Here is a 15,166-nt window from a genome sequence, read left to right as displayed (position 1 = left end):
ATGTAATGAAACAGATATTGTTGTAGCACATTAGGTTGAAAATACGATTCACCAGATACAATAATGAAAGATTACACAACATGTGAGGTTTTTGTTTTTTAAAAAAAGATTTTATTAACAGTTCAGAAACAAAATATCCCTTTCCCAGACATTAGATACTCTTTCCCCAACAGACTGGCAACACAAGGACAATGAAATGGTGAAATGAAATGATGAACAGGAGGGAAGGAAGAAAGGAATTGTACTTTTTCTTCCTTGTACAGCAAAAAGGTGTAAAGTAAAAAAAAAAAAAAGGAAAAAAATCTTGAAAGTCAGTGCAGTAAAAAAAAAAGGAGAATGTTCCAAGTTTCACATATTTTAACATAAACAGCACGTATGGGGGACTTCAGTAAATAGAGATTGCAGAGAGTGCAGTCTTATGAGCAGACTGAATACTGAAATAAACATGAGCCATATAGTCCTTTGAGGGTTTTCAATAGTGCCTTAACCAGTCTTTAGAAAATTCATAGTGCTACTTGTTGTGTACCTGTTACTGTAATTTCAAATTTTGCCATTAGCTTTCCAGTGAAATTCTAGACTTTAACCAAGAAAAAAAGGGTTAAAATATTTACGAAGATAATGAGAACATTCCAGGGTGTGAGATCATTCCTCTGTGGTTGTTGAGAGAGACGAACATGGGCATTGATATATTGAAAGAAAGCAGAGGAAAGCTAGCTGTCTGCACATTTCACAGCTCGGCAGGATGAAGCATAACTCAAAATTTCATCTTTCTCAAGCTTTCCTGGAACGGCCTCTAGATTTCAGTCAGTTTGCACTTAAATAGAGAACATGACTTACAACTGAAAATGTCGACATGATCTAAGCTGAACTGATGGTACATGGTTGTTGTGGTGCTGGGAGAAAAGAAACGGAAGCAGATTTGAAACTTTAACACAGTCAATAAATAGACAACAAAATATCTCAAGAGTTCCAGTTGTTATAATTCATCCGATATGTGGTCTTCTGAATTACTCTTGTCCGATGTTTCTGTAAAAAAAAAAAAAAAAAAAAAAAAAACACACACAAAAAAAAAATTATGCAGACATTTATTTATAGAGACACAATAGCTATGTTTACATGCTTTCCTCCAATCCGAATGAATTAATTCTGATTCTAGAATCTGACTCAGGTGTTTATATGTACACTTTCCTCTATAGTCTGAGTAAACTCTACTTGTAGCATTCATATATACAAACAATCTGATTATAACATGACACGCATGTGTAGTATCGCTTAGTCTACATGTAACCATGACGATAACAACAAGCATCATGTGATGCCAGCCAGTGTGAAAGGAGCAACAGCAACTGGCAACTCGCGATGTTTCGAGAGTTGGCAGTTGGTATGTTTGTTAGTTTGTTTCTTTAACAGCGTTAAAATTATGGCAGACTCAGGACAACCTAATTCACATTTCCTTGTTAGCTTATGTCCTCCATGTCTTCGAACATTCAGAGGCAAGTGAGCTGGATGCCAGTCACACAGTCCATGACTAGGAACCAGTGGATGAAAGGGAGGACTAATGTTCAGCTTTGTAAATCTAATCGGGTACCAGTGTCGTGTACCAGTGTTTACAAGACTATTATTCTTCTATTTATTTACAGATTATTTAAAGGATTATCTACCTTGTTTGCTTGGATAGAAATTGTATCCTGAATGGCCTCATTTGGACTACTCTATTTCGATTAAAGTGTTTACATGGTCATGCTTTATTCAGATTGAGCTATTAGTCCAACTGTTAATGGATTATAAATCTGTGTGTAATCGTAGCCAATGAGATTTGCAGTGAAATAGCAAACTCATAATTATGGCTAGGCCTAAACACCTACTACACTACATTTAAAAAGACAAAGTGCATCTGAATTAGTACTGAGTAAAGTAGCCAATCCCTGAGTAAAGAAGCATTTCCTAACATAAACAGTAGGAATTCAATTCAAGTGATGAATTGGCTCATGCTTTCTTATTCTCTGCTGTGCATTTATTCCTGTATGGCAGGCTTGCCCATCTTATTACTCATGTTCTGGCAAGACATGATAGTTTTAAATGAAAGTATTCCCTTGTGCTTTGTCCCTTGTGTTTATTTTATTCAGCTGCTTATAATCTGTGGAGAGTTCAAGCCATCTCTGGAGAATATGATGGCAATTCCTTCAATAAGCATTCCCTCCACTGCTGAAAAAAAAAACCACTGAGCTATTAAGGTTTTAAAAATGTAAAAACCTCTCTCAACTGGTGCAAATTTACTCTGACTAAATTTGCAGTAAGATAATAACCCGTCTAGTGTGTATGTAAAGTATGACTTAGTAAATGTAATTACCTGTGCCTTCCGTTTCTTCTACTACTTTTTGCTCAGTCTCTGGCTCTTCATTTGTATTCTCCTCAGTAGGGGGTTCTTCTGCTGGTATTGCCTCCTCGACTCCCTCTGAAACATCACAAAGTATTAGAATGCACCAATCTCACAGACAGCAAAATCAAGACAAAAACAAACACAGTAGCGCTAAAATTGTAAAACTGCAGCGTTCTCCAAAACCACAGAAAATTGATTTTACCTGTCTCATTCTTCGGAGGGATGACTTTCTCAGAGTCTGCACTGCTGGTTTTGTTGCTTTCTGTGCTGGTGGAGTTCTTGTCTTTAGGTTTTGGTTTGGGCTTAGGCTTGGCAAATTTAGCCTTGTTTAGCAGGTAGTTGACCTCCCGGTCCAGGAGTGAGAGTTTGGCCTCAATTTCTTTAGAAAGCAGAACAGGTTTCTCTGTAGGGGATCGTTTTTCCTGCTCAGCAACAGTCTCATTCTTCCAGTCCTATTAACAATTAAGCAAATAATTAATAATAATGATAATAATAATAAATCATCATCATCAGTATAAGGGAGAAACAAGTTCTGATAGCTGTTATTACACACCGTAGTTTCATTGATAACTTTCTCCAGGGTCTTCAGTTCAACTTCGGTAAAAATCTGGTCATCTTCTGGAATCATTTTAGCACTCCTATACAGGGAAAAAAAAAAACATTCTACATCAACAACTTGCATATTACAGAAATCACCAGTTCTATTTGCTCCCCAATGTTACCTTAAGCCAATTAACCCACTCTCTTACTAGGGTTCCCCCTTTGCTCGCAATGCTCCTCTGATACGCCACCACCTCTTTACAAACTGCCTTCAATGCAGCATAACTGGGAAGCCAGCATGTTTTGAGGAAAGCAGTGGATCCCCAGATCTGATACATCAGCTAACAGATGCCTGTGCTATCCAGCATCATAATGGAGTGGTGACTCGCAATTTGGCGATTTGAGTTTGTGATTCTTGTTCCAAGAGGTCAGCATCTTGCCCTGCTGAGCAACTCTGAGTCCCCAGTAAACCATTTTAAAGAGATCTATACAAGATATTGCCATTATAAAAGATGTATGATTTCGATTGGTTTACCAAAGTTACCTTTAAGAAAACATTCTTAATCATAGTTTAAAGCCTTAAAAGACTAAAGTAAGACTTAATTGTACTGACTGATCAGGACGGCAAGGGCATATTAGACCACATGCTAATTTGCCAACCCTTTAGTCCTTACAACAGTCATTGCTAGATTCAATAGGTCACAGTGTGGTCACTATGATCCCTAGTTCGAATCCCAGATTACGCTGCTTGCCATCCACCCACAGCCGGAATACAAAAGAAAGCATCTGGCTTTGCTCTTTCCCAGAATCACAAGTGTCGGACTTTACGTGTTGTGGCTTCACTGTCATAATCTTGGGAGCATTCCTGAGGGGCCTCATATCAATAGGGGTTGGGTAAACTGTCCCCCAAAAGGGGTTAAAAAAAATTATGGCGTAAATTTGTAAACACATTCTGTTATATGTATAAATATAAATAAATTAACTATTGGAAAAGTGCTGGCGTGAGGAAATGTTCAATAAAGGGCAGCTGTTAACAAACTGCAATGGTATTGCCTATACTAAAAGCAACATTAGAATCTGATCTAGCTTTGGCTAAAATCAGCCCCATCCTGTGAGCTCTTACTCACTTCAGAAAGATTGTGGAGTGGTTGAGCATGCTGTCAAGCGCTGCTAGCCTGTCCGGCCACTTTTTCCTCTCCTCCACGCGAAAAAACATGGCCTTACACAGCTTCTTCAACTCAGACAGTTTTTCCTTCAGTTCTTTGGTGCCTGCTGTGTAGCCCTCTTCATCCATCCACGACGATGCGGCGCTCAACTTTGCAGAAATATCCTCCTTCTCCTCTTCGGTGACCACAGCCTGGTACTCGTCCTGGTAAAGCTTATCCTGGAAAGTGAGAAGGGGAGGGGATACTTATGAATCTGGCATTTTAACGCTACACTATCCGTATCACTCACTGTACTGGGTGGGTGAAGAAAAAACACAATAGCTGCAAAAATAGACTGACTATACCTGAGTCTCAAAGATGAATGCCTCCAGGCTGTTCAGGGTCTTCTCCCTCTCCTGTTTCTCCAGATCACGGTTGGTCAGATCCTGTAGCCTGACAGAGAAAAAGTGTGGGAAAGTGAAATCGTTTGTGAAGTTTTTAAACATTTATAATAAATTAAAATATTGAGTCGCAAACATGGACTGTATTCTGAAGAAAGAACATCACACCAAACTGAGATACTTACTTCTTTCTGGAGGCAACAATGTCTTCCAAACTGGGATCAAGCACATCATTAACCTCTAGGTCCACTCCAATATCGACAGATATTTTGCTCTTCTTTTGAGGTTTGGCTTTCTTCTCTGCCTCCTTCTCCTCCTCTTGTGCGCCATTTGTTTTAACTTCATCAGTCTTTTCAGCTTTCTCTGCCTCCTTTTCTTCCTGATTGATCAGGACATAGGGTATGAAGAGATTAGATATTGGAATTAGATGATTACTTTATTAATTAACTATGTATTTAAACAAATATACATACTTTCATATGAAGCCTAAGATTTCACTGTATATATGATTCCACAAGGTATGATGATTGCTAAGCCACAATCGAAGCACACATGTGACTACGTAATCCATCCAGCAACATTGAAGCAAAATGGAGAAGAACTCAAGCAATGAGCCAACTAAGCAAATTAAATAGCTTAAATAAAATTGTTCATTAAATTATAACAAAGGTAAAATTTTGGAGTTTAGGATCATAAAATCACCCAGCACTAGTTTAAGGAGTTAAATAATTCTTAATAATGTTTTACATTTCAGTTGTTTAACAATATACTGTAAAGAGCAATACATTTGAACTATGTTAAATATGATACAAAATGTAACCTATGCAAACTGGCGATTACTTGATAGTTCAGACTTTAAAGGGTTAAAAGTAATAAACCATTAAATAAATATAAAATTGCCGTATTTTCACATGGCTCTTATTCTTTTATTCTACATTCCGATACTATCCAATTCCAAGTGCTGTAAAGGAATGAAATAAAAAGAAATTTTAGTAACCAGAACACGATCACAGGTGATTAAAAATTGAGAGCCTATGTGACGCACTAATGGCCAAAACACTATACAGTGCACTACATTTAAAGAACACAGTCAATACAGATTAGTTCAGAGTTTTCTCACCTCAGGCTGTTCTTTGTCAGAGCCTTCTTTATCTGGTTTCTTCTCCTCAGTCTGAGGCTCTTCTTCGGTTTTCTCCTCTGTGTCAGGTTTCTCCTTCGCAGACTCGTCTGGCTTCTCCACTGGTTCATCCTGATCTTTGCCAGATTCAGGAGGCACCTCCTCCTCATCCTATAACAAAGCATGACCTTTAGGAACGTTTAGGCAACTAGTCATACAATAGCAAACATGTGGAAGGCGAAAACACACCCATTTACCTGCACGGGTTCAGTCACATTGGCACTGGGCTCGGAGCTCCCACCTCCAAAAAGACTGGAAATGGTGTTCCCCAGTTCTTTAAAAGGAGAAAAAGGAGGAGATGTGTGATGCCACAAAATTGTAAAGATAAATAATACATATAAAAAAAGAAAACATAATATATAACCCTTATTTTGTAAACAACTATGGGAAACGTGGTTATAGTTTTAATGTAGGGCTGAACAATATTGTAAAGAAAAGAAATCTTGATATTTGTCAAACATATGAGCATATGAGCGATTTCAATTTTTAGTTCATAACTACCGGTAAGTTCATAACTTTTATAAGTTCATATTTTTTTTGTAAACAGCACCATTTAAAGTGATGTGGAAGCTACTGTTTCCTTTAAATTTAATGTCATTTTTTACAAATAGTAAGCAGCACCCTTAAACCTTACACACAGCTTTTATATTAAACATGGTGCAAATATAATTTCCTTAAATTTCAGTTAAATATGAAAATCACTGCCACATAGAAGTCTATTTCCTGTGATTCACTCCGGTAGCTTTTGTACATAAAGATTTTGAAAATCTCATTCTAACAGTAATTTAATTAATCAATCAAATTCATTCAATTAACCTCCTAGCCCCACTTCAATTTATGATTGTGACTAGGAAAAATAATTGATGTTTTAACCTACTTGTCAGAGTTGATTCTTCTTCCTTCTCCTCTACAATAGTTTCAAACACAGACTCCACCTGCAACAAAAAGAACATTTCCATTAACTACTAATCAATCTTAATAATGGTAGATTTCCTATTAGTACTTACTAAGACTATCCAAACATACAGAGCTGAATACATAAATAAGCGGATAGGATTTAACTTACCCTGTCAAGAATGAGCACACCACTCTCATCCATGTTGAAATGAGCCTTGATTCCTTTAGACTCCGCGTCAGAGTTCTTCTTGAAGCTGTTTCCCACTCCAGAGAGCTTGACCGTTGTCAGGTTCTGAGAGCCAAACATCCTGAGGGAGAAAACAAGGATGAGTAGCTGCTGTATATCTAATATCCTGAAAATGTGCCACTTTACATTTATCTTGTGTATCTAGTGTTACAGCAACCTTGGCCTTAAAAGAAAAACAAACACTAATAAATATATATATATATATATAAAAAAGAAAAACAAACACTAATATTATATATATATATATATATATATATATATATATATATATATATATATATATATATATATATATATATATATATATATATATATAATATGAACCTCTCATGGAAAACCTCTCTATAGATGCTAGACTGCTTAATTTAATTGAATAATTAAGGTCTCCCATGCACATGTATTTTGCATATTTTCACTTTCTTAGCTTATATGCTACACTACAGTGAAATAAACTCACTTCAGATCATCCTGGCTTAGGAAGCTGAGATCCCCATAGTTGATGTAAAAATCAAAGTCGTCATTGTAACGGTTGAAGGTGATGACTTTGCGCTGGGGGTAAGGTGCCATTCTCTGAAACAGGATGCGTTTGTTGTGCTTAACTCCCTTCACACCATCCTCTTCTTCAGTCTCACGGCTGAACTCCACCTGAACAGAAGTGTTATCAAGGAAAAAATGGTGTTATCAAAAATAAGCTAGAAATATGCTGTGCTTAAAAAAAAAAAAAGTGATTGCATTTTTAAACTAAATAAAGAATAGTGAAGCTGTTGTCCTTACCTGTACTGGGAAAACAGCTGCATCTCGGACCAGGAAGGGCTTCACTTTAAATGCTTTACTGAGAGCTGCAGCCTGGTACACTGCACCCATAGCTGCTGCCTCATCAGCATTTATATTCTTCGCCAGCTCCTCTCTGCACAAAACAAGACATAGCTGTAAGACATTACATCACTCAAAAAGTATGAAAATAAAGAAAAAAATTACAGCTCTGGAAAGCACTAAGCCACAATTTAATTTCTGAATCAGTTTCTCTGATTTTGCTAAATGTTTATGTTTGAGTAAAATGAACGTTGTTGTTTTATTCTATAAACAACGGACAACATTTCTCCCAAATTCCAAATAAAAATATTGTCATTTAGAGCATTTATTTGCAGAAAATGAGAAATGGCTGAAATAACAGAAAAGATGCAGAGCTTTCAGACCTCAAATAATGCATCTTGGCATGTTCTCCTTCACCAGTCTTATACACTGCTTTTAGATAACTTTATGCTACTCCTGGCGCAAAAATTCAAGCAGTTCAGCTTGGTTTGATGGATGTGATCCATAATAAAGCTAGCACTTAACCAGTCACTCAACTGATGACAGAGTACAAGACAACAGATTTCTACAGGCCTTGAGCACCACCTTCTGGACAAAAAGTGCAATAAGTAGCTATAATAAAATCAGACAAAAGTCATTTTTGGAATTAAAAAGGTTTGTTTTTAACAATTCAAAACTAGCATTGGGATCATCTATGCAGTCAAAAGGTTAATTCCTATTAAAAAAATAATTTTAGCTGTACAGAATCTTGATGCAAAGACAGCTCATAGGCTATTTTTTTGGCAGAAGCGGTTATGTTATATACAGTCTTTGGGGGGGAGGGGGGGGGGGCTCCCTAACCACATTCCTAAATGGACAATCATTTAAGAACAGACTGTCCCACAGCTCAATGAAGGGGGTTTATTAGTCCCTATATCTAGCCAATCCCTGGAATTAGATATGTTTCCAATATATTTATGTTTACCTGCTCCAGAGAGTCATTTAATATTTTAAAAGACATTTCTACAGAACCTAGACAAGCTCTCTGTGTGCATACACACATATATATCACAGCAATGATTGCAACTTGAAGAAACTGTATTAACTTAATACTCTAAAAAACATTTGAAAATAGTGTATTGTATAAAGTTTTGCTGGCTTGCATATATAAGTTAACAATATTCATTGTTATAAATGCCGAGTACTAGAGTCTAAACAACTCTATAAAGATGTGCGATGCTACTAATTGAGCAAAACTTACCTTCCCACTGCTTTAAGGAGGACTTCCTGAACCTTGGGAACTCGAGTGGCTCCTCCAACCAATATGACCTGTTCAATCTCATCCTGCAGGACAAAGACAGATTAACACTTAAAATCGGTCCAGAAACAAAACTTGCATTTAAATAGTATTAAGAAGAACTCTCACCATAGACATCTCAGAAGAAGCTAGTGCCTGCTGTACTGGCCCAGGCACTCTCTCAAACAGATCAGGACACAGAGCCTCAAACTCAGCACGAGTCACCTTTGCCTTGAAGTCAATGTCATCCATCAACCCCTCAATCTGAAAAAATATGACAACAAGTATCAACACACTGAATCTACACAAATAATTACCAGAACATGCATTTATGCTCTAAAGGATTCACAGGTAGGGGGAGGTTAAGCAGACAGTAACTTGTGTGACAACACTATTTTTTTATCTTGTATAAGATAGTTTCAAATATATTGATATTCAAGATATAAAAGTCACAGACCACTGTTTTACCTACACACTTGTCAATACAAATCTAATCCTAATAAGACAATCTACAGCAAATATCTTATGTCCTCCTTTTAAAGCATTGTGAGGTAGGTGTTTATTACCTGCCCAGATCTTGCTTTTTCCTACCTGAGCTACATGTTCAGCATTGGCACTCAGCACAGTCTTGAGCCTCTGAGCCTCCTTCAGCAGCTTGGCCATGGCACGCAGGTTCTCCCGCACATCCTTTGTAGATTTCTTCTGCTCATTAAAGAGTTTAGCCAGGTGGTCTCTCAGTCTCAGCTCCATCTCAAATCCTCCCAGTGTCCTATCAAAGCTGGACAACAAAAAAAAACAGGTACATCAAGCCCAGCCATCATATAAGATACTTGTCCTGTAGAGGAATATAAGCCCAATGAGAGACACTGACCCGACTCCACGGATCTGCAGCTGAGGTTGGGTGCCAGACTCTTTGGTCTTCACCGTCTGGTAAGTGACAACTGTGGCCGTTGTGCTGCCAGATCCCATGTCATAGAACATCACATTCTGCACAGAGATGAACAAGGAGAGAAAATGAAAGAGTGAATACCAGTTCAAGTCACTTCAATCAATTTGTCTAAATTTACATAAAACTTTATTATTAAGGTGAGTGAATAATCCAACCTAATTTACCCATTTTGATCACATTTATAATATACAGCTCTGAAAAAAAAAATAAGAGACCACTTCAGTTTCTGAATCAGTTTCTCTGATTTTGCTATTTATAGGTAGATGTTTAAGTAAAATGAACATTGTTGTTGTATTCTATAAACTAAGGACAACATTACATTTCTCCCAATTTCCAAATAAAAATAGTGTCATTTAGAGCATTTATCTGCAAAATATGAGAAATGGCTGTAATAAAAAAGATGCAGAGCTTTTAGACCTTAAATAATGCAAAGAAAACAAGTTCATATGTATAAAGTTTTAAATGTTCAGAAATCAATATTTGGTGGCATAACCATGGTTATTAAAATCACAGTTTTTTAATGCATCTTGGCATGTTCTCCACCACAAGTCTTGCACACTGCTTTTGGATAACTTTATTTTACTCCTGGTGCAAAATTTAAGCAGTTCAGCTTGGTTTGATGGCTTGTGATCATCCATCATCCTCTTGATTATATTTCTTTTTTTTTTTTTTGATAAAATCAAAGAAACTTTTTTTTATGTGGTTTCTTATTTTCTTATTATATATTGCTGTATAATAATATATTATATAAGATATAGTAAGGATAAAAACAAAATGTATGTTTGATTTCTTTTGGGTCAAACTACTCCTTTAATATAATGCACCTGGGCAGTAGAGTTGATATCTTTCCTCCTGAAGACTCCATAGTTCAAAGCCACAGCTGTGTTGTCATTAATCAACTGAAGGACCTTCAAACCTGCCATCTGAGCAGCCTGTAGAACTGCCCTACGTTCTGCCTGGTTAAAAAAGGCTGGGACGGTGATCACTGCATCTTTAATAGGCTGTTCTGTAAACACAGAAAATAAAATTATTTCAAAACAATGCCTTTCACAGCTTGCAGCTGTATTTTACTAAAGCAGTCTAACCAAAAAGGAACATTTGAATAGGCAAACCTGCAAAATCCTGAGCCAGACCAGAAGAGTAGTTCAGAACCATGCCCAAGATTTCCACTGGAGAATACTGCATCTCTCTGAAAAACAATAATATAAACATCAGAATCACTTTCTGCAGAAAGCTCTTAGTATGTAAAGGACCTACAATCATTAAAACGATTTTGTTTGTCCTACTTTGGAATACAGCAGTATTAAAACTGTATTCTATTAATATGGGTATAATTTGGCAGTTGTTTGGCACATGTATGTGAGGGGAGCAGACAAAAGGACATAACAGCATGACTGGCCAAAATACACACAAATAAATACAATGGGCAATATCTAATTAAGACACACACACACTGCACAGTAAGGACTAACCATATTAACAAAAACATACTCAAAATACTCACTCTGAATACTTGAAATACACTGTTCCTCTCTTTTCATCTTTCACAATCTGGTGCTCAGGAAAATGTTTCTGGTACTGCGCAACCTGTGGGTTTTCAGCTGTCTTCCCCAGGAGGTTCTGGATATATCTGTAGACCACTTTGGGATTCTTCACAGACTATAATAACACAAATAATTATCATTAAATTATAATAATTATAATTAAGTGTCTCTCAAATTTCACCACTATCTAAAAATGTCAAATTGTACAAGTAGTGCTCAATGACTCACCACTCCCAAAGCCCCGTCTCCAAACAGTCTTTCATTTTCTTTTAAGCACACGGCAACTGGAGTTTTCCTTCTAGACTCTCTGAAGAATTGAGAAAAAAAAAAACAGATTATTCTCTCTGACCTTGGGAGAGAACATACTTGATAAAGTATAACCAGAAAAAGGATATCTAATTACTGGTGAGAATGTAGCATATAAATATTTTACATACTTGTTTAGAACAATTTCCATTGGCACTCCAGGTTTAACTATAGCTATTTTCATCCATTCGCTTCCCAGGTCGACAGACATTACAGCAACAGAAGCTGTTGAACAGAAAAGTAACAGGTTACATGTGGATTCCTGCTGCTAGAGATATACTTGCTGTTTGCCATGCGCTCATATAGACAACAGGAAGCATTATGTACATAAGCGTTTGCACACCTGTGTGCTACACACATTACTAAAGGGGAAACCAAAGAACACTGAGCATAAAAAAAACTTCACTATGCACATAATGTAAACAAGATGAAATAAAATGAAATTAGCCTTTGGGGAGAAAATATAAGAGTAGCGTCTTTTACATGCTACTTAAGGCTGGTAAATCAAATATTTAGAAGTACATGTCTCTGCTACAGCCACTACAACACATTTTGATGCTGTCGAGTGCCTACACTCCCCCCTACACGCCCCACTGTTTTGGTGTGTCCTGCATGTACACTGTACCCAATTGATACACCTACAAGTTACAAGGTTACTGAGTAAGAAATCATGTGTACACAAATGCAGTAACTATATCACCAGCCGAAGAGGAAGCAACTATTAAAATTGGAAATATCTTCACTCACCAAAAAGGAGCTTGGTGGGGGAACTGAAAGCCACAGATGTAAACCATCCACAAATATGACTTAAACCAATACTTAAAATACACTGCCTGGCCAAAAAAAAAGCGTATCCTAACCACAATTAAATTATGGTGATACATTTGTAAAGGGCAGCATGACCATTCAGGCTTTTTAAATTAAATTAAATCTAATTTAACCCTACCTTCTACTTAAATAGAAAGGGCAATTATCCAATTCCCAGTTCTATAAACTACCTCTATAACAAACATTCCCTGCAAAACTGGGAGGATGAAGGCTAGCACATGCCTCCTCCAAAACATGAAAGGCAACCTGCTTCTCTTTTCTCCGTTGATGCAACATCACTTGGCAGCCAACAGATTTGGAGGAAAGAGCAGTGACTCTGCTCTGATACATTACACTAAGAGGGAAGTGGGGAGGAAATGTGCTCTCTCTCGTACTCTCAAATGATCTATCTTGGGAACTTTTATCAGTATTTAGAGTGTAATGTGTACGTCACCTGTTGGAGAAGGCAGGTGTGCTAAAGCAAGGCAAAACAGCACCCATAACGGCAGCTTTTCCCTCATTGTCACCTGAAAGAGATTTAAAAAGAAGATTAGTTCAAAAGAAAATTAGTTGTTTCACACTGGATCCATGAAATCAACTGCATTGATGTAAACACTATGTGCATTCTCTATTCTACCTCAAACTACTAAAGTTACAACACCTACTGTAGCTTAACTATTTTTTGAAGGGGTTATCACCTGCTCCTGGTGCAGACAGGTAAGCTCATACATTGTGAGAGCTATAGGCTATCATCTCAAACATATGGAAGAGCACTACATCACAGTGAGAGAAGAAGCAAAACTGCTTTGGCTTTAGAATAGCATTCTGCAAAGAACATGACTTCCTCCGTCTTGCTCTTTGAACATGAAACGTGTTGCAATGAAGGCTAACATCCTATTGGACTGATCCCGCCTACAGACGTGGGGAAAAGCTGTAAAACACGTGGGCCTCATTACAATAGAGAAAACATAGCTGGCTTATCAAGCAGGTGCATCATATTATGTGCATCATATCACATGCATCATACGATATTATATGTATATGATATCATGCACATTGCATGAAGAGATTTAGCAGCTTTCATCAGCAGTGGACCAACAAAGAGTGTTGGAAAGTATGGAAACTTCTAGGCTTTTCTTGCGCTTTGTCTAATAGTGGGGGTACAGTTGAGGCGGCCTGCTCACATTGACTACTGAGGAGAGGAGAGATGATATGGGGGTGTTATAGATAGACCTTTAGCTAGCTAACTAATTTATTTATCTATCACCTTAAGCAGCAACCAGACAGCACATATGCCAAGAGCTAAGCTAAGCTTTATGTTAACTGGTGGAGGACTTTAAGGTGCTTCTCGAGTCTCTAGATAGTCATTTAGTCATGAGCTGGTGTAAATAAAGCTACAGACTATTTACAGCCAGCAAAGGAAACCATGCTAGCTAGCTGGACGTGCTCTGTCGCTAGCTAGCTAGATTGACTAAGCCATAACCTACAGCTAGCAAGCAAGCAGCCTCAGTAGCTACAGGAAGGTCCATGCTTGCTAACCTAGCTAACCACACATCCAGTAACGGTTAGCTAACAGCAGCTTAAGATGCAAACCCTAAACAGCAGCTAAACACAAGCAGAAAGTTATTTAGCTTGCTAACCCACACAACCAGAGATAAAGCAATGAAACTTACCGTGAACAGCAGAACTTTTATATGGGAGCTTGGTTAGATGAATTAGTTAAGTTAGTTAACTTAAACGAGCAGTACAAGTGACTGTTTCTGACAGGTATTAGGTAAATAATACACAGGCTCATACAACTAGCTTATCCTCTCTTAGCAGTTTTTTCTGAGACTCATGAGCCGACTGCAATTTATGCTCACACTCCAGCGGCTCTCTATCGCTCCCTCTCGCAGTCACCGGCTCGTTCTGGACACCGGGCCCTGAACGCGGCGTGATCTCATTGGATCCACACAACGAGCCGCTCCGCAGGATCAGCGCTAACCCGGCAGCGCACAGGCCCCGCCCCCTTCAAGGCCAAACAGCGTGCCCTGATTGGTCCACGTGCCAAGCACAATATTCCGCACACACGCGCTTATTTGATTGGTCCACGTTAAAACACCGTGGGCGTGCTGGCGGTGACGCAGCAAGGCCTTTACAGAATGTTTGTGCGACTGTTTGTAGTTCTGAGTGCTGTGAAATTGTGGTTCAAACACCGGAAATAAGTCAAATATAGGCAATTTTTTTTAGGGATTGTCCTCATGCTGCTACATTTGAAAGTTATTTACTGCGTCCATATTTTATTAGGTATGTTGGTTTAATTTTTAATTTGATATATATATATATATATATATATATATATATATATATATATATTCATATATAGTGTAGTATATACTGTATAAAGATTTTAAATAGTAATTCTGATGGAGTATGCATTTGTTAAAGATGTACTGTTTGCACTTTGCCCTTCATAGACATCATTATTTTGGAAGAATGTAATTTCGCTCCATTGTGAACTTCTACAAAGAAGAAGCGATAATAAAATCCTCTGGACTTGACATAACTTGTTTGCTTTCTTCAATATCTATGAGAAATTTCTGACAAAAGAAGTCTATCAGTCAAGCCCAGCCCATGATTTTATTCCAACTGCCACAATGGTTATTTTTAGGCTATTTTTATGCCTGCGCTGCAAGCCACCATAG

General features: G+C 37.6%; 1 protein-coding gene across 1 annotated transcript; it reads right to left on the bottom strand.

Moving 5' to 3' along the window:
* Positions 1-88: 88 nt before the first annotated feature.
* On the bottom strand, positions 89-14,448 carry hyou1 (hypoxia up-regulated 1). The gene is made up of 24 exons (XM_022681353.2): positions 14,156-14,448; positions 12,937-13,009; positions 11,807-11,900; positions 11,598-11,676; positions 11,330-11,484; positions 10,938-11,014; positions 10,650-10,831; positions 9,748-9,863; positions 9,468-9,654; positions 9,006-9,140; positions 8,841-8,923; positions 7,562-7,694; positions 7,245-7,432; positions 6,710-6,848; positions 6,521-6,578; positions 5,841-5,917; positions 5,587-5,754; positions 4,652-4,845; positions 4,431-4,518; positions 4,048-4,304; positions 2,934-3,018; positions 2,583-2,832; positions 2,351-2,455; positions 89-1,026 (listed from the first exon to the last, which is right to left on the bottom strand). The coding sequence occupies exons 2-24, from the start codon at positions 13,001-13,003 to the stop codon at positions 977-979; spliced, it is 2,967 nt and encodes a 988-aa protein (XP_022537074.2). The 5' UTR covers positions 13,004-13,009; positions 14,156-14,448; the 3' UTR covers positions 89-976.
* Between the last annotated feature and the right edge of the window lie 718 nt (positions 14,449-15,166).

This window comes from Astyanax mexicanus, chromosome 20 (assembly GCF_023375975.1).
Source record: "Astyanax mexicanus isolate ESR-SI-001 chromosome 20, AstMex3_surface, whole genome shotgun sequence".
Lineage (NCBI taxonomy): Eukaryota > Metazoa > Chordata > Actinopteri > Characiformes > Acestrorhamphidae > Astyanax > Astyanax mexicanus.
Note: the sequence above shows the minus strand (reverse complement) of the source record. Positions and strands in the feature narration are given on the sequence as shown.

Bases quoted from the DNA above. Each gene is read 5' to 3' on its own strand.
- hyou1 (XM_022681353.2), bottom strand. From the start codon at position 13,003: ATGAGGGAAAAGCTGCCGTTATGGGTGCTGTTTTGCCTTGCTTTAGCA. The intron at 11,677-11,806 runs GTATGTAAAATA...TCAATTCTTCAG, and splicing joins ATGGAAATTGTTCTAAACAA to AGAGTCTAGAAGGAAAACTC. The intron at 5,755-5,840 runs GTAAATGGGTGT...GCTTTGTTATAG, and splicing joins ATGTGACTGAACCCGTGCAG to GATGAGGAGGAGGTGCCTCC.